General features: G+C 41.3%; 1 protein-coding gene across 5 annotated transcripts in view; it reads left to right on the top strand.

The window, feature by feature from the left end:
• ACSL4 (acyl-CoA synthetase long chain family member 4) overlaps positions 1–20,036 on the top strand; it is a 128,794-nt gene that overhangs the window by 71,929 nt on the left and 36,829 nt on the right. For 2 of the 5 annotated variants that reach the window (XM_073641124.1, XM_073641122.1), the window contains exons 2-4: positions 15,036–15,070; positions 17,984–18,223; positions 19,612–19,789. In XM_073641124.1, the coding sequence (XP_073497225.1) occupies positions 17,996–18,223; positions 19,612–19,789 (406 nt within the window). In that variant the 5' untranslated portion in view covers positions 15,036–15,070; positions 17,984–17,995. Of the gene's footprint in view, positions 1–9,268; positions 9,355–15,035; positions 15,071–17,693; positions 18,224–19,611; positions 19,790–20,036 lie in introns of those variants that run through there. The other 3 variants (XM_073641123.1, XM_073641121.1, XM_073641120.1) reach the window with 3 other exon arrangements.

Genomic DNA, 20,036 nt, shown 5'->3' with positions numbered 1-20,036 from the left:
TTCTTGGGGAGCAATATCTGGGTATAAGGGCCAATACCCCGTTAAGAGATGTCAGATAGATAGATAGACCTTGGTCCCAAGATGGGACCCCAGCAGGTAAATATTGGCAAAAGGAAGATTAAAGAATTCGTAGTACACTGCACTGACTCTATTAGATATTTTTCTCTTTAATAAAACATTTATAGAAATATACTTCCAAGACCATTGCCCTGTGATTTTGTGGCCCACTAGTATGTACCTGGATGAGGCACTATTATGCTTGGCATCTGGAGTATGGCCTTTTGGCCGTGCCTTGGACATCCAGTTATTTCGGCCATATGATTGATGTTTCAGGCTTGTACTGGATGTACAATTGAGGATAAGTATGGCCAGCCCTAGAAATATGGTTTTACTTGTATGTTCCACACATTGAATCTTTTTGAGACCATATATAATACTGGGTCCATATATTTGGTTAGTTGGTTAATACAACAGCTATGCCCTTATAATGATTTTTGATACTACCCTACATGCCTTGAAATGTTACCATCTCTTTGATTTTGTTTCACCTTGAATCATGATCTTCTAAGTGGAATCTATTGGGGATTATGTAAAATCATGGTCATGTACATATATAGATAGTGTGTGTTTATTATCTTGAAGTTTACTTACCGGTTGGCATTCATGCCACATCTGTTTCTATAGATATTGTTCTCTTTTAATAGTAAAACATCTAATCGTGCAGTATACTATGAATTCTCTAAGCTTCCAATTACCAAGATTTGCCTGCTGGCACTTGTTACCTTTTGGGGTCCCATCTTGGGCCCAAGGTCTATACTCGTATAAAAAAAAAAATAAAAAAAATAAAATAAAATATATATGACAGACATCTTTTAACAGGGTATTGGCCCTTATGCCCAGATATTGCTCCCCAAGAATACAATGCTCCACTTGAGACTTAACAACATTCTCTTAAACTATGCTTCTTGATCACCAATTCTCTTGGTTTAATATGGATTGTCCTCCAAAAGGGATATTGTGCATGGTATACATAGTTGGTTACTAGTACCTAGGGGTGCAACATCACAACGTGTTTGTGACAATCATTTCTCCTTATCTGAGTAATAGTATCCACAATAGCGTTGTTTGACACTCTATAATAGCCAAGACATTTAGAAGGAACTTTGGGTCAACTGTTGTACACACATAATTGATGCTTGTGATAATTGTCCCTTCTTACCTGGGTAACGGTGTCTATAATAACGTCGCTGGACACAACACAATAGCCAGTGTCATCAGGATGGATTTCGGGTGTACTATTATGCGTATATGATTGATGATTTCTTTAAACCTCAGCCCTTACGTTTTTGTATCCGGGTTCTCAAGGTTATAATATGTCATTAGCTATTGAATAACTTCTTAGACTATAACACATTCCTCACATTTATTGTGGGTTGCTTAATATGGGCTCTTTTTCCATCCTCTGACCCCTTATACTCAACACTTCTTTTCTAGTAGTAAGCAATAAACCTCTTGTCCTCTTTGGTACCTTAGAATGCGTCGCCTAGAACTTTTATTCTTTTTTTTTTATTTGGAAATTGTGCCTATAACCAGCGTCGCTCGGCATTATCCAATGGCTGATGTTATCGGGGGATTCTATTAAAATTGCGTAAATCTCACTTCTGTTTCCTCATGTTGTGCCCTGTATGACAACTTCTGATGTCCACAATACTACTTCTTAATATCCTCATCATATGTATAAGTACTTGTGTCATACATATCAGCGCTATGCCACATGCTGTAAAACGTTTATTTCGGTCCGATGCGGCTAGTGGTTTGTGTCTCCCCCCCCCCCCCCCCCCCCTCCTCGTTTACACATGCGCGGTGTCTGGATGGTATACCGGCCGGATATCATCTATGACATCTGCGCATGCTTGGGCCTCTGACGCTGGTTATAGGGAGTGGTTTGCCGCTTCTCCTCTCTATCGGCGCAAGAGCCGTGTTTGGGGATGATATGTGACCCCCACCCCTTCCTCCTCAACACAGGTGATATCCACATGTCGGCGATCCACTGCCTGTCTCTGCATTGTGCATGGCGTGGATCCAGGTTTTTCATTGTCAGCAGATGATCTCCGCCTCTTGGGCGTGCTTCATGTCCCCTTCTGGCTCAACATATCTTTACCACGTGGCCCACCACCGGTAGGTTCTTAGTCCTTTTATATGTTGGTATATAAGTTTGAGGAGTCATTCATAGACCATATTCCCCTGACGAAGCTGTGCATGTCACAGCGATATACGTGTGGTCTTCCTTGCCCTCCCCTTATTTACCACACCATCCTCCCAGGGTTTTGGCATAAGTGCCAGCTGGTATACCGGTCTTCCCTTTTGTAGGAGTTCAGACTCTGAGCCTCTGCCTCTCTATCTTGAGACCCTGTCTCTCCTGCGTTATTTTTCTTCCTATTGAGCTCAGTGTGTGGTCATATTGTGCCCTGGCATCTCCACATATATTATACTTTAGGGAACTGGCAATAGGGACACTTTGCAACGGAAACGGTGCACTTCTTTTGGCAATTGGTCTGGACTTTTACAGCAAAAGAGCACTATACTATATATGGGGGAGATATAGATATATTTTCCTTCCTTCTGGTCCTTGTAGATAGGATTATGCAGCATCAATAAAAGGACAGCATCCAGGTTGTTATATTCTCTACATTATTGTTTTGATTGGCCCATATCTGGGCTGCCGTATATTCTAGCAACCTGTTTGTGTAGGTCCATGTATTTTACGGTTTCTGCAACAGGTATATTACTACCTGGGGAATGTATATGGCTGATGCCTGGTTTTAGATGTTTAAAAATGTTATAGGCGTTTCTCAATAAACATTTGTAAATTGATATGTATTTGTGTACATCCATATGTGGGGTCTTTCTCGTTGTTGTGCATGGCCAACATAATACGCATTTAGATTAGAGTTGAGCAAAAAGATTTGCAGGACCCTGGAAAAACAGACCCATCTGTACTTTTTGACTACTGTGCAGAGCTCTCCAACCTCCAGCTCTTTGGCATCCTCGGCACCTCTATTGATTAGTGGGGCCCCACAACGTCATTGTGTTGCAGTATGATGTCACAAAGGCCTACTAATCAGAAGAGGTGCCTGGGATGCCACAGGTAAGAAGTATGCAGTGCTGTGGTTTGGTGGCCCTAAAAAATCAACATGGTTGTTGGACCAGGGTCCTCTGAATCTTTTTGCTCAACTCTAGTGCAGATACTTGGCCAGAACAAAACTTGGTGCATGAAACTGGTACCAGAACCGAGGACCAACCCAATACCGACATCCTGTACCAGGACTTTGGTGAGAGGGAGACGGCAGGTGCTGGGAGGTGCCATATGATAAAAGGGACAATGGGTCACCACACTTTTTTTTTTTTTTTTTTCTTAAAAATTAAAAAAAAAAAAAAAAAAGTTAGCATCAAGTATTCAAATGGAGTGCACCTCATACCACCAAGACTTTATAGGTACCATGATTGCAAATGGTACAAGTCTGCCCCCATCCCAGGCAATACAATATACCAAACATATATGAAGTGCATTATGCAAAGTAAAATTAAATGTATGATCAGCGGGGAAGACCAAAATAAATAAGCCGAGAAAGCAAGTGTGACAAAACATGCCAAAGAGTTATGACTCTGGTTCCTGCAGGTTGGATTTCACACGCGTATCACTGCTAGCAAATGAAGCTTCATCAGGGGTGCACTGTGCTTAGGCTGTCTAAGTGACTGTCCTCCCACTGACTGACTTGGATCAATGTTAGGATGTAGCTTTTTCTTAATAGAATTAAACCTATGTAAACACCCTGTATATAATTCACTAGTATTGAGATTGCAATAACTATCTTCGCAAAACTGTAATGCCATCCTTCCCTCTAGGCATGTTATCTAAGGTCAAGATCAGCCGCATGGGGTCTTTTGTATCACAATTTATTATGCCTATTAGTTTTACACATTTAATAGCATGAGCATATTAATCCATTTCTTCATGCCACTGAGGCCAATACGAAAGGTTATTCTAGTTTGTGATGTGTTGATCTGGTAAGCTATGACCAATTACCTCCTTTTTCTCCCACTGCCCTTTGACACATAAAACTGATTGTGAAATGACCAACTATGACAAATACATGGTGCTCTGCATCTCCGCAGCTAAAATGCTGCCTCAAGAGTTTGGCAATCCTTGGGGGTAGGCAGAGGGGTCCGGCACTGTCTCATCCTTACCTTTTTCTACTATTTTTAAGCTATTTTTGTGAAGCATGTAACTTAGTTGGGTTACCATCCTTTAGTTTAATTGCCAAGGGGCACAATGTGACTTTGTAAAGGCATGTGGCATATAGTGATTGGGCATTACACATCTTTTACTTGGTGGTAATTACTCCATCTATTGGATCCCTCGGCAGCCCATAAATGTTCTCAGCATGCTCTTGTAATTGTATAAGTGATGCATCTATTTCACAGATCATGGACAAAATCACATCCGTTCTTTTATTTTCCAGTGGTTTTGTAATGTGACACTTCCTGTTCATCTTGACACAAAAAACTTTTCATAATCAAGGACTTCTCTAATTTTATTTCTTTGCTCTGTTGACTCGGTCGTCAAAATAATAACCGGGCACACCAAATGATGGATAGTTGGCACTTGTTAAGAATTGCTGGTCTATCAAGAAGGTTTCTTGAGCAAAGGGTCTGGTTTACTTTGAAAAGGGGGTGCAATACTGCACCAAAAAAAGTGCCAAAAGTTAGGAAACTATTTCTGCCACAACATAAGCCAATAGGCGGTTAACTGTGGACTAGACAGCATCCAAGCAAATATCCGAAAGCAGTTTCTGGAAGAAAACGTTTACTGTAAGCTATGGGTACTAAATAATTACAACCACAATGACCTGGCTCGGGTACTACAAGCCGTCTCAAAAAGATGGTTTGGAAAGCCTGCACCTCGGCCTCATTGATAAGTTAGCCCAAGTTGAGCAATAAAGTTTGGCTATGCTGATGGCTCAATGAATGTGGCTAGAGGAAATTCTTCTCATCAGATGTTTTGTTTCTCCAAAGACTTTCTAGCTGTGAAGAGACTCCATACTAATCTCCCTGGCTTTGAATGAATGAGCATGAAGGTAGTGCTATAGCCACTTATAATGCATATATATGTAGACTGTATTAATAGTTATAAAGGAATACATTCATGTGTTTTCTACTCTCAAGAAATTGTTTCTTTATGATCTTATGTTTCTAAATAAAACTGTTTAAAGCCAATTATCTTATGGCTTTGTTCACATCGCTCCCAATGCATACTTTGAACAGAGGCTATGATACAATACAATAATGAGCTTTGACAACGCACATGTTAAGTTTGGAAAAAGTATTTACCTTTCAAGAAAGTAACAGCCTAGAGTTTTTCCATTCCTTAAATGCTTAGGTGTCCTGGCCAATAAATATCTAGATTTTTTAATGTATAAATATTTATATTTTACTTTTAATTCACTTATTGTGAAACTGCCTACCCTAGTGCAATCACACAGTGAAATTGAGTAGAAGGATGATTAATAAGGCAAAGTTAAAAATTAAGACTTTTAAACTTCTAATGAAGATTGGTAACACATCCTCGGAGAACAGAGTTCCTCAACATTCTGGACTTCGTGACCCACATTCTTCTCTAAGTGATAGTCAATATCATTTGTAAGAGACCTTTAGTTGCTTAGAGGTTACCGTGGGTTCCTTTGTGGACTATTCTATGCCTTGCTTTTGTAGTGATCTTTGGTTAATCACCCATGCACAATCTGTCATATTGCACGACTCGTTAAAGGGTTGATTGTGACTTGTAGGATTGCTGCTTCCAGTAGGTGGCGCTATAGAGTTCAAGTCCTCTTTTTCTCTGAAGAGGCAATTTGTATATGTTAATTTGCTGGAATTCAAACTATTTGGAGCCGGTTTTGTCACTTTAGAATAAACCAGTTTTCTTTTGAGGTTTTCCGAAATCTCCCTTGTTCATGTCATGATATACTTCAATCCAGATTTTGATAGATCCTTGTTTTTTAAATAAAAAAAACAAGTTGCCCTCTCACTTTGTCATCCCATTGACTCCAATTTCACCTTCAAATTTTCTGCTAATCCTAAAGGATCACATACTTTTATTACTCACATATCTGTGATTTGATCATTTTCCTCACTAAAAAGACAAAAATCTAATTTTTGACTTTTTTTCTTTTTATCTGTATTTCATTCTTGTAAAATTCTGATTCTACTTTTAGCTCACATTTATACAGAAATAGGGAAAAATTTGAAGGGTTCACAAAATTTAAAGAATCACTGTATATAAAATAAAATGGATATTTGCCATCTTAATTGACACTGTTTGGGGCTTAAGGATAGTCTTGTAAAAATTTTGGAAGTCACATTGTAGCCACTGGATATAGTCATGCCTCATTATGCCTATTGTGAGCCGCGCAGCAGCGCATGGGTAGTGCTTTATGGAAAAGTTGATTACTTTGGTATACATTCGTGATCAGAGACATATTCCACCCTTAACAGACAAATAAGCCATTCATGCCCTCTACAATTAATCTCAAATGTCATTTTAGGATCACTAATTGGCATAAGGTATTCTAAAACTACCGCCATAACCTGCATGACGCTTAAAGCGTTTCTCATAACCGCAGATATGAGTTAGTTGCTGACAGACCGTTCTACCGACTATGCATTTAAAGACCACCCAAGAGTATTGCCAGCCTACACAGGCAGCATACTGCTATGGTTCATCTCACAACTACGTGGTTGATTAGCTTAGAACATCTTGTCCGTCCCAGTAGTCTGTGACTAAACTGCACAGAACGGAACAAGTTGTAATCGTTATATTATAGTTCGCATCAGGATTTTTTTTTTTTTTTTTGCAGCATTTAATTTTTAGTAGTTCTGTCGCTGTTACAGCACATTGCAAGAAATCATGTGACAGGTTGTGGAGTCTGACTTTCATATTTTATATTACTATATCTACACCAATGTCTCAAAACCTTCCTTTTTTTTTTTTCTCCAAAAGAACATCCTATTAAAATGTCAGACTGTAATTATGGCCATTTATAGGAGGCGTTCGTGTATAAATGCCTACACCTACCTTCTATGTCAGTTTGACCACCATTGCTGTATGCAGGGCTGTGGAGTCAGTAAGCCAAACCACAGACTCAGACCCCTCAATTTCCCTGACTCCCCAGCACTGGTCACTACTGAGCGTGGACATAAAGTGCAGCACAGATTCATCTCAACTAAAGGCCTGAATCTTTAGATCAGGAAGAGGACAGACATTTCATAACTTTCCCAAATTCTTATGAAAATATTTACTGAACATCCTGCATTGTACTATACCCAATTTATATATATTTTATACGGACTCCGACTCCACATCCCTGGCTGTACATTTGTGTTTTTTTACTTGTACTTAGCTGAATATTTTCCTATAATTTGAGGATTGTTTTACATTTCTTTTCTCTCTATGATGGCAAATGTGTCCTTTGCAAATTTCTCTATTGAAGCCATTAATTTGAAATTTGCTTACCCTTTATATTTTAACTTAAACATGTTAGCCTGCGTGTCCACTTTCCATATCTGATAATAAAAGGTATCATTTCCTATCCTTCCTTACATTTTTTTTTTTTTTTTTACCGAACACTCCTAGTCTGAATTTTGTTTCTTTCCTTTCTTTCTATCCATGACCTTATCCTATGCTTATGTGATGTCATTATAGTGTCCATCCTTCCTTTTGCCTGTCCTGCAGGATCCTATAACTTATGTTCAAGTAATAGGTACTCAATGTAGATTTGCTTGTGCCTCAGTCAATCTCCCGCTATGTCCAACTGGACAACCCTTTACTCCCCCCCCCACAAGCTTCATATTGTTTTTATTGCATGAATTTGCTGCGGAATTAGCAACATTGCATATGACCCATATGGATCCGACCCTATAAGTGTGTACTGGGTGGGCTGCGGTGAATGCATCTTGATTGTTAGTGATATCTGCTGTGAAGCGGCTTGTACACACAGATGACTGTACAAGTGTTCACAGTACTGCAGGCTTCGTGTCTCTCAAGACCATAGTCCAGGGGTCCCCAACCTGTGGCTCAAGGATGACTACCTGCTTGGTGCATCAGCACCAGGTCTAGCAGGTAGTGGTGGCTTTTCTGAGTGGCCCCTGACAGAATAGATCTGGATATGCATATACTTAGTTTTGGGGGGGGGATTTAGGATGATGTTGCCAGTTAGCGTGGAGCATGAAGCTGGGCAAACTGGGAACCATTGGACGTAAGTATACAGCCTATAAGAGAGGGAGACACACGGTCCTGGCGTGATTTCTGTGGGGATGCTTTGACTGTCATACTGGTAATGTGGGGTGGGCACTGGGTGTCACTACTGTGTGTGGATTGGGGGTGGGTGGGGTGTTGCTGGATGTGACTTGCTATGATCTCTGAACTGAAAGTGGCTCTTAAGGTAAGAAAGGTTGGGGACCATTGCTATAATCCGGTCACATCCTTCTGCTCCCTTATGAAATGTTATGTTAACTAATATTAAAAATTACGACCAGAATGCGGCTGATTGTCAGTATGCTCACACATACAATCGGACAAACTGACCAACAGGCAGACTAAAATGCCAAGTAAGGATTTATTTAAAGGTGTTGACCCACGCCAAGGTGCCTGACTGGCTGATCAGGTACTCGTGTCGTGCAGCCGACACAAGACGAGGAATCCTAATCGGACGGATTACTGTTTATAGGTTTAAAACTGATCAGTCGGAATCGGCCATCTCATATTATTGCAACAAAGCATAGAACTTTTTTGTTTTCTTTTTTTCTCCAATACATTAACTTGTTTCTTGATGAATAATATTTCTCTTGGTTGTCCCCTGTGCCTCAGCATTATTGTACATGAAAGGCTCTGGCGTGTGAGGTTACATCCCATGATGTTGCCTCATTACCTTTCATGTATTGTTAGCAGTGCCTAATACTGTGGAAGGAAGCGGTGATGGACATGTGTCTTGTGATGCTGTAATGGGGCTATGTAGACCTTCCTCAGACAGACAGCTTCTCAGAACGCTCATACAGATGTTGTAACCGGTCATCCTTGTTCTTCTGTGCGGCTGACGTCACTGATGAAGTAGAGCTCCATTTTATCAGTGAGTCACTTCCTGCACTTTTCCCGTTATTGGCCTTTCACTTAGTTGGGGTAGTGTTTCTTTAAAGATTTTCCCTGAAGTCATTCACTTGTGGGCGGCCCTCCATTCCTTATAAGTCTCTTACTTGCAGAGTCTGCTCACTTTCTGGCTGGGACGTCACATAGGAGGCAGTGTGAGTACACCTTCTCTCGTCCTTATGTACAGCTCTTTGGGATTCAGGTTTCCGACTCCTTTTTTTTTATCGCTTTACTTTTCCTCTGGAGCAGGGGGGATGTGGTCTGGATGTTCAGGGATACAATGAGGAGGACTTCACTGTGTAACCTTGTTTAGTAACTTTTTGCTTTTGTTACAAAGTTTTGGCTGTGATCATCCCAACTGGAGAGACACTGGCAGCTCCTATCTCTGTGGCTGCCCACGTGTCTCTCCAGTTTCTGACCTGCTCTTCTCTTCACATATAGTTCTTCAGTAGGAGGAGAACATCTACTGGAATCCCTATACTTAGAGGTGGCGTACTGGTCTCCTGGCAAACGATCCATGGGCTCCTTGCCTGCGTAGGCTTGCTGATGGTTGTAGTACAACAACAGATTACAATGTACAGGTTCAGTTAGAAGAATCAGGTTTGGACATAGTAAAGTCATTTTTAGAACCGGTCAGTCTTTCTGTGTAATTTGGTGATGTCTGAAAACCTAAATTTATGTGGAAAGTATTGAAACAACTTGGAGGACCTTGTCACCAGGTTAAGAGGGCAGTTTTTGCCTTAGTTTCATTCCTGCTGCTCCCCTGAGTATTCAGGTTTTTTTTTCTCCAAATCCACCATATGGCTGCAGAGATGAGGACCTTTTTTATTTAGTGATTATTTGCTCTGTATTACCCTAGGAGCATCGCCCCGTCCATAAAAAAAAGTAATTAGAAAGGCCCATAATTCTGGAACCTTTTTATAACAAATTTGTACCAAAAAAACACCCAGAATACTAATGAGAGCAATGGGCAAAAAATTAAACAAACTGGCCACTCTTGACTTGACAGGTGACTTTAAACCTCTTAAAGAAGACCGAATTAATATTCCTGCCAGTGACTGGAATCAATGTGGTAATACACATTCGTCTGTGTTTAGCTAGGGTGTAAAAAAAACAAAAAAAACTTGCATACACAATTTTTTTTTATATATTTTTTTCTGTTTTGCTTTTGTGAATGCATGGAAAAACCCCACTGCACTTGGGCTCTGTACGCTTCTGTTCTGTATTGTACCATCATAAATTGTCCAGCATGGTAGATAGATATTTTTTCCGGTAAAATGCTGAACATAGTGATGAAAGCTGGTTATTATAGCCAACAGACCAAAACAATTGCATTAAGAAATGTAGGTGTAGAAAAAGTTTTACTTCCATTAAAGCACAAAAATAATGTGCAATGTTATCCAATTAATTGGCCAGAGACACGTTGGGTAAGGGACAGAATGGCATTTTTATGCATCTAGTATCTGTGCAGAGAGCTGGATATTGGGTATGTGCCTGCTGGCAATCACAGTATGTACCGTGTTTCCAGCACTGCTGTAAAGTGTGTACAGAACTGCTCGTCTGCTGCTAGGTCACGGTGGCATGATTATTTTATTAGTACATAACGTAGTCTTACCCTTTTCAATGGGGATCAGATGAAATGTTCATTGTGTGCTAAAAATACCTTTTGTAAATGGCCCATGCTGACTGTAAGGGCCGGCATTGTTTTTAAAGCCACACTTATGCAGCATGGCATGAATCATTGTGTTAGAACAGGAAGCAATTCCCAGAACTTTTTTTTTCTCCCACGAGCTATAGACATAGACTTGCATTGCTGATTTTGATCCAATCAATATCGGACAAGTCTGCACAATTCAGAGCAGACTACTAGCTCTGCAAAAAAGACTTGTGAGCAGCTCCATAGACTATAGGTATGAGTGCTATCCGTGAAGAAAACTGATCATCCGTGTGTGTGTGAAAAACTAACGTGTGAATGAGCCTTTAAACGACAAACTGTAGTCACTCAACCTACTTATTGGGTTTTTCCCAAGAACAAAGTTAATTTTAATCAATGGATCTTTGAATAATAAGTTAGACAATTGGATGTGTTTAAAAAAAAAAAAAAGTTCCTGTGCTGAGCTCTTATAAATGTGCCCCATACTTAAAAATTGTCTAGACTCTCTTCTGAAAATCAAGATTTTTGCTTATTTGTTGGATCTGTCATTTATCTAGCTCAGTGCACTGCAAAAAGATAAAAAAATGTTTCAGAGCTCCTGCGCTCTGCATTCCACATCTCCTCTGTGTGTTAGAGATGGCAGGAGGAAGGGGGGGTGTTGTACACAGATCTGCAGCGTGGACCGCCAACTACAGTCTTAGGAAGGGTAGAGAAAACTTGCTATATTAAGGCAATGTGCCCACGTAGCGTTTTTACGGCCGCAAAAAAAAGCTTGTAAAACCGTCTGCCATGCAAAGCAATGTGAATTCGGATGTGCTGTGCACATGATGCACTAATTAGCGCACCGAATTCGCATTGCGTTGCAAAACGCAGCATGACCATTTCTACCACGATTACGCTGCAAATTCACGGCCATTGAGGAACATTGAAACGCAGCAAACCTGCAGGTATATGTGGATTTTCTGCGTTTCAATTAAATTCAATGGCCACAAACTTGCAGTGTAATCGCGGTGCGTGTTGTACCCCTGATGAAGAGGAGACTACAACTCCTTCATCCCGGCTACCACACGGTGAAAAAAAAAGAAATAAAGTTAAAAATAAAAAAAACCTGTATACTCACCTCTCCAGTCTCCTTGCGGCAGCGTCCTCTCTCCACGGCGTCCCGCGGTGTACTTGCAGGACCTGTGGTGATGTCATTTAATCAGCTGATGGTCACGTGACAGCTGACTAAATGACATCACCGCCGATCCTGCTGCCGGGAGGAGACTGGAGAGGTGAGTATACAGGTGTTTTTTTTTTTTTTTTATACTATAGATGCAGTATTTAAAGCATCCAAGTTGGTCACGCAATATAAATCCATGCCGGTTGCATGGATTTATATTGTGTGATCAACTTGTCAAGCACTTTTCCAAGTGATGCTCAAAATCGCTTGGAAAAGTGCTTGAAAAAACGCATGTAAAAATGCTGAAAAAATGCTTCTCTGGCGGAAAACGCATGTAAATGTGCATGCGTTTTTTTTTTTTTCTGCCAGAGCGAGGCAAAAACGCTCTGCATCAAATCTGCTACGTGGGCACATATCCTAAAAGGAGAAGGCACGTGAAAAGGAAGTGCGTGCAGTATAGAAGCTGTGCTGATATATAAGCTAACGAACCTGCAACTTGGATCTGGCTGCAAATTTCATAACAAGGGGTCTAAAAATGAAGGGATGAGGATTGCATACTGAAATATAATGCAAATTTATCAACTGAACATAAAGTAACCTATATAAATATAAATTTTTTTCCATGTCAAATATATCCATGGATTCTAAAGGGTTGTTCTTATGATTGATCTTGAGAGGAGTACACTGCTCCTCTGCCTAACAACTTCCTACTTGAAGATGAATGTTAGTTCGGACCAGCGACATTGTCGTGCTGCCGGCCCAAAATGTGCATTACGGGCTGCTAGCTCTAAGCAAAGAACTTGAAAACGCATGCTCTTAGGAAACTAGCCCCGCGGTAGACTGCAGGAATAACCTAGGCAATAGGTGCTACACGGTAGAATTTTTAAATCCCTTTTGATCTTGAGAATGGAGAGCGTTTTTGATGAGCAGTAAATTGCAAAAGGTTGCTTGTTTTAGAAGCTCTCTGCAATTTCACCCATTTATGAGGAGAAAACGCTTAAGGGGGTTTCCGCTTTCAGAAAAGTGGACCCCAAACACTGAGATAAACTGCATGAGCTGCTGAGCTCAGAGATGGCAGCAAACACTCATTTTTACATCAGAGAAATCTGCCCATTTAGATCCATTCTATAAAAATCTTGAATGTTTGTACGAGGTGGTGCGTAGCACAGAGATTCTCTGGTCTTTGGTGTTTTTAAAGGTACACCCCCCAGACTTGCACACAGCGTTTCTCTTCCTCCTTGAAATGTTACTTTAAAGTCCACATTCTCAGCTCCATCCTTTTGTAAGAAGGAAATTTCTTCTCTAAACAGTTTGGTCTGACAAATTTGGCTTTGGTCCATATGTCCAAGGTTAATCGTTTAAAAATTATCTACTCAAAGCCGGGCGCCGAATGACTCTGCTCAGGAGATACTTGACCTCTTGCCTCAGTTTTCATGGCTGCTGTTTGCCTCACATTGAACCGAGCCTTGATTCTTATCAGATGCCATTTATCTGTCTCTTGTCCTTCATCTTGTGCTCACCAAATGTCCCCATTCTGGGCTTGATGACATGATTATGTGGATAGACTTATTTTGGTACTTAAAGCCCCACTCCATCGTTTGTTTTTAATTGCTGAGCTATAGAGGTGCCACTAATCTAAGTTCCCTGCCCCACTATCAGTATTTGGTCAGTATTATTTCTCTGGAGTGGGTGATAAATGTAGAATTGGTGACTTGTTTTTATTCTACCTTTTCTCTGATTGTTCCTCACCTGGTTTTGGCTCCTACTCCTGATTAAAAATACTTATAGTGGGGCCATGGCCTTAGTCTTCTACCCACCAGCTGCCGTCTTCATCTGTTCTCAGCGCAGCTCTGGACGGTCTCCAGCAGGTTGTGACCTGTTGGATCACTCGAGTGTTCGCTACGTGATCCGGAAGTCACAACTCGCCAGAACGTGGTCAAAACGAGGCTCTCGTATACTTGCACTGAGAGTTTGTGATCGTTACCTCTGACTTCCGGTCAGTCAGAAGTTGCAGGATGTGAGCGGCACTGGGAATAGCAGAAGGCGGCAGGTGGGGAGTATAATATTAGGTGCAGGGACCTTTTACGTTCCTATAGCACTGAAATAATAAAACCTGCTGAAGTGGTGCTTTAATAAATCTTCAGAGTAGTCTGTATATATGGTGTCGGAGCAGGGGTGGACATGCCATTAGTGCAACCTGTGCTGCCACATGGTCCTATTTACACCTCTAAAACATTGGAATGGTGCATTATGATGACCTATTGGACAGCGAAGAGCCCCTATAGGGGCCTCTTCTGTATGTGTCCGCCAGAGTGTAGGAATAATGTCATCCAGGTTGAGTGGGACTATAAAGCCTTTTACTGGATGGCATTTCCTCTGAGAACTGTCTGTCTTATCTGATGGAGACCATAGATAATCTATCTCTTGCCATAAGAGCACAATGTTTTTCCTATAGTCGTCCTCTGAACTGACATTTTAGGGGTCAGGTAGAAGGAGTGTTGTTTTTAATGCAGGTTTGTTTTTATGATGGCGGCATCTGTCACCTAATTACTGATAGCAGCTTGTACAACAGGTTTAGCCTCCTGTATGTGTGCACTGATAACTGCTGCAAACATTTCTATGTGGCGATATTGTGACCGGCCGGCTTCACCCTCTCGGGGAGGAGGAGTGCCTCTGCAGCACGTGGCTCCCATATTGAGTGCTGTACTAACATACCTGCACTAATTCTCTGTCCCATTGGGGTTATATCCACTCTCTGGTTATTGGGGGAGTCTGGAGCTTGCATGTCATGTGAGATGCTACTGACCTGTCCATGCCCCATAGCAAAGGGTCACTGTCTCCTGATAGTCGTTGACCTTTTGATACGTGGTGTTTGTAGAGCTTTGTCAGGACGGTTTGACCTGGCGGTGTAAATATTACTATGTCATCCATTTATATCCCTCCTAGTTAATATTGAACCAAATATTTGCGATGCGTCTATAAATGTCTGAAATCTATTTTTGTTTATTTTCTTCTTGCAGATTGCAGAAAATAACTCCCCAGAGCAGACCCCTCTGTAAGTATGCCCCTCTTCTGAGTTCGCATGTTTTGGCTAGTGTTGTATGTTGTAGAAGATGCCAGGTTACATAGCGGTGTTATACTCCTGTGGTTATGGGGACGGTCCCTTTCTTGCGTAAATCCCTTTTAAAATGTTAAGCAAGTAACATCTACCTTGCGTCATAGTTCTGAGTGACACGGCAGGATTTTCCTGTTTTTGCCATTAAGGGTTCACTCCACATGGCAGGGTATACTTGTGCTAATTTCATGTAGCAATAATAATAAAACACTTTTCTACTGGGTAAACTGTCAGACTGGAAGCTGCTGTCCAGATATGTGTGCCGGGCATCGCCGGTGGAGTAGAAGCCGTTCCCTGCCCGCCTCTTCCACTCTTGATATCCTGCCAGGCAGCTGCCCGCTCCGCTCCTTAAAAGCAAACTTCATGAAATCTATTTTGGAGGCTAATTAGAAAGTGTCTTTTATGCTGTTGTGGTAGCTGTGCTTTCCTCTGGATACAAGCAACGGTTAGTAAAGTCTATGGCCGGCGCAATTTAAGAGTAGAAGTAAAGCTCCATACTTCTATCTCTACAGGTACAGTAAGCCATGTTACCATTTACTTGTGCCCCACTTTGTAGCACTTTGCTCCCTGAGGTTTTGTGTATAGATAGTGTTGTATCCAATAAACCTGCTACCAGATTTACCGAGGGGGAAGGGACTTTATTTATTTCGGGCACTACACGTATAATTGAAACCTAATGGCAAAATGTGATCACTATAGACCACTGGCTTATTTATAAGAGGGACCGTATAAAAAAACAAAACCGAACCATAAACACAATCCATGACCAGGATATTCTGTGCCAAATGCCTTACAAAGTTATCACTTACTGTGACTTTTGCAAAATGAAATTTGTGGTTTAACCGTGAACACATAAGTATTCCTCACAATAACATAATGAGGTATAAAATGCATTTATTCTGACTGTACCTAGTATGATCAGATTGTGTCTCGACCACCTTCTCTGATGATGACCTGCTTTTAGGCATGTTAGATCACCTACTCTACTGCTTTATTGCACATTGCTGCTGTTGTGTTTGTGTGTTTTACTGTTTTTAATTTGTAAGCACTTTCCTATATACCTCTCTCCTCTATTGGGTGTGATCTGTGTTGGCACATAAGGAAAAGGCTGGGTATAACCCTGCTGTGTCTGTGGCATAAAGCTTCCACTAATCCACTCTGTCCATGGGGTCTCCTCTCACACACTGGTGGGGTTTGGTCTCTTTCTTGTGCACACAGGTGCATTTCACACCATTGTGCTGGAAAACATTGTCATGTTTTGTTCATTTTCACAGTTAATAGTAATGTCTTATCTATTTTTGTACTGGGATAACGAACATAACCAGGACTGTGTTCTCTACATATGCCGACTGTACCACGGGCATCTCTGCCTCATTTACTAAATGCTCAGTCTTAAATCTGGAGTCAGACTGCTGACGTTTTTATACAATTTTTTAAAAAGTTAGAGGACATGGACGCTCGCTGGGGCTCTGGGACGCTCGCTGGGGCTCTGGGACGCTCGCTGGGGCTCTGGGACGCTCGCTGGGGCTCTGGGACGCTCGCTGGGGCTCTGGGACGCTCGCTGGGGCTCTGGGACGCGCGCTGGGGCTCTGGGACGCGCGCTGGGGCTCTGTACCATGTACTTTTTGCAGCCGCAGGTGTCATTGTGATTACCTACTGTAAGGATAGATCATCAATAACTTGGTCCTGGACATCCCCTTTAAGTACTTAAATGTTGTACTTGCCCCCATTTATAGCAAGATGTCAAGATATTTAAGCCATTTTACAAGCTGTCGACATGGCTTTGTTTGGTCCGCCTGTTATAATGTAATACCGGTTCTGACAGCAGATTTTTAGTTTTTTTTCCCAGCACTTAATCCAACGTCCCGGACAGTAAATCTAGGTTGCGATGATTACAGATGTGCACATGCATAGCGAGGCACTATCTGAAGAGGCAGAACTTGTTTATATGACATGGGGTGGAAATACATCTGCCGTCCTGTTTAGGATTAGCGCACATGCCAGAACACCCATTAACTCCTTCTTTCCCTGATGGGAGAAGCACACACACTGCTCACAGCTCTGTAATCGTGCAGCTGGTACGCTGTGTATAAAAGCAGCTGGATATAGATGAAATCCTTGGTGTCTTCAAGGAGTAGAAGCATAAAACACTCAGATAGAAAATTCTGAAATGTGAGATGTCACATAGCTGTTGAATTTAACACGAGATGACTAAATTCCTGTGCGCACAGATGACTCATAGCACCAGACAGGTTAAGCACTTTTTCCAATTTCGACACATGTTTTGCAAAAGAATAAATATTTAACTTCCTGAATATTAACCTTTTTGCTAAGATGTATCTCATCGTACATTTCTGCTGACGTCCTTTTTGCCCTCTCCACATGAGACTGAGCAACATGTTGGAGGATTTAGACCGGACGATGCCCGCTCTTTGACTGACAGCCTGGTTATGTTGGCATCCTTCACGTTGTCTTTAATGTTTAATGGGCAGTGGGGTTTCACTTACAGTGTGACTAACGTGTCCTCTCTCTCTTCTTTTCTGCTTTCTGGCTGGCTGCACAGATCTCAAGTCTTGGCTTCCAAAGACTAACAAACAGTAGTATCGCTGCAAAGTGATAAGTAATGCTTGTGATCTAGCGCTGCTGCCTTGGGTAAACAATCACAGCCGCTGCTTTATAAATTTGCCTTAAGAACCCAAAGAATATTGATTGGAGCCGAGCCGGGATATTAATTCCAGCGTCATGAAGCTTAAAGCAGAAGTGTGCACTCTTGTATTGCTGCCTGTCTACCTTTTAATGTTTGTGTACAGCACTCTTACCTTTTTACCGTGGTATTTTCTCACCAATGCTAAGAAGAGAAAGGCTATGGCTAAAAGGATAAAAGCAAAGCCTGTGTCGGAGAAAATCGGAAGCCCCTACCGGGCCCTCAGCCACTTTGATTCCCTGGCCACCATAGACATTCCCGGAGCTGATACTTTGGACAAACTGTTTCAACACGCTGTGGCAAAATTTGGCCAGAAAGATTGTCTTGGCACAAGGGAGATCCTGAGCGAGGAGAATGAGAAGCAACCAAACGGCAAAGTTTTCAAGAAGGTAAGTGTTCCTAGTGTGTCCGCTTTTAATAGGTTTAGTGCTGTTCCTGGCTGCCGGGAATAAAGATGGGTCCAATTCATGATAAACCAACAGATTTTGAGATTAAACGTTGGCTCACTTTAGACTAATTAGCTAATCGGTTCACTAGTAATCTCTTAACTCTCTAGTCATTACTAGAGTCCACATGATGCATGAGTTGCAGCTGATTCTCAGTGCTGATTGCATAGTTGTGAACGTACTGCACGGGCATCCAGTTTAGCTACACAGGGGCCCTTGGAAGAGGGTAGCACGCGTCTGCGAATAAGTATCTGGCTAGCGTCAGTCAGTCCACATCCTGCGTAACTACACAGGACGCTTCTGTATTAATCATCAGTTTGTGTAGACCCTTCCATCTAATTTATCTGACCATGTAAGACTCCCCCTTTCATTTAAAATAAGCTCTGGAGGCTGATTCTCCGGGAGATCTATGTCTGGCCCATAGATCTTAACAGCTCATTTATATATAAGAAAAACATAGATTTCTCTGGAATAAGACATCAGATCGCAGATGGTAAAATATCATTTTATTCTGCTTCCTATGACCTACATGTCCATATAGACTAGGAGGTTTGACCCTACTGACAGATTCCCTTTGCAGGCAGAAACCTTAACAGTGAGCCACAGGCGTTCAAAATGCCATATGTACTCCCAAATTTTGCCAATAAAAACCATTTTGTCACTCAAAAAACACTCCCTTGCAAAGCTCCATGGACAATGTAAAGTTATGGGACTGAGAATGGCGACACCCACCAAATATTTATTTTCAAACATCAGTTTGTTTTTTTTTCACAACTTTAATAAGATATGTATAAGTTTGTGTCCCCTTAATCATACTGAGCTGAAGAATAGTGTCGCCAGGTCACTTTTACATTTGAATGCCCTTAAACCCCCCAAAAAATGGCAAATTGTATTTATTTTCAACATTTTAATAAAGTACTGTTTTTCAGTACATTTAATAGTCATTCAGAACAGTTTGGGCCATTTATATATCCGTAAGATTTAAGAAAATGGGTATGGGCTATATCGGAGGACAAGTGTGCAACATTTACATGTTCTTACAGTCTTGCTGCTTTTGTAAATATATTTTTCTTTTTGTAACCTCTTGTGCTCCACTCACACTTTTGTAAGCTTTGTCAGTAAATTTGCTTATTTTAATAGCAAAAACAAGTGTACAAGAAAATAATGCAAATAGTGCAGGGGACCACTAATTTCATTCTATTAATAGGAATCCTAGCAGCCATGGGAATAAATGGACCCCCAAAATTCTACATTTTTTTTTGTTAGAGAACACTGCTTTTAAAAAATACCTCCTGTGATGCAGATGTTATAATTTCTTTCCCTTCGATCAGTTAATTTTAGGGGAATATAAGTGGTTAAGTTATGAAGAAGTTAATACCAGAGTCAACCATCTTGGAAGTGGTTTGGCTGCCCTGGACCTGAAGCCGAGGAGCACAGTTGCCATTTTCTGCGAGACCAGGGTGGAGTGGATGATTACCGCACAAGCATGCTTCAAGTACAACTTTCCTTGTAAGTAATCTCCACTAATTAAGTTTAGATAAGATATCACTTTAATGATAGCTGGAATGGATACTGAGAACTTCACTTTTATAGTAGCTATTTTATCGCACCTGGTTTAGTAATAGATTAAGTCTGGCCAAGAGCACACGGCCTATTCTGTACACAGCGGAAAATCAATGAGTGGCTGTGGGTGATATAGGGCGCCTTACACTGCCTGATTTATAGGAACACTCACTTCCTAAATATCAAGACTGTG

Source organism: Phyllobates terribilis, unplaced genomic scaffold (genome assembly GCF_046119375.1).
Source record: "Phyllobates terribilis strain yellow unplaced genomic scaffold, ASM4611937v1 Scaffold_7__3_contigs__length_470593459, whole genome shotgun sequence".
NCBI lineage: Eukaryota > Metazoa > Chordata > Amphibia > Anura > Dendrobatidae > Phyllobates > Phyllobates terribilis.
This window is presented reverse-complemented; position numbering and strand designations above follow the sequence as displayed.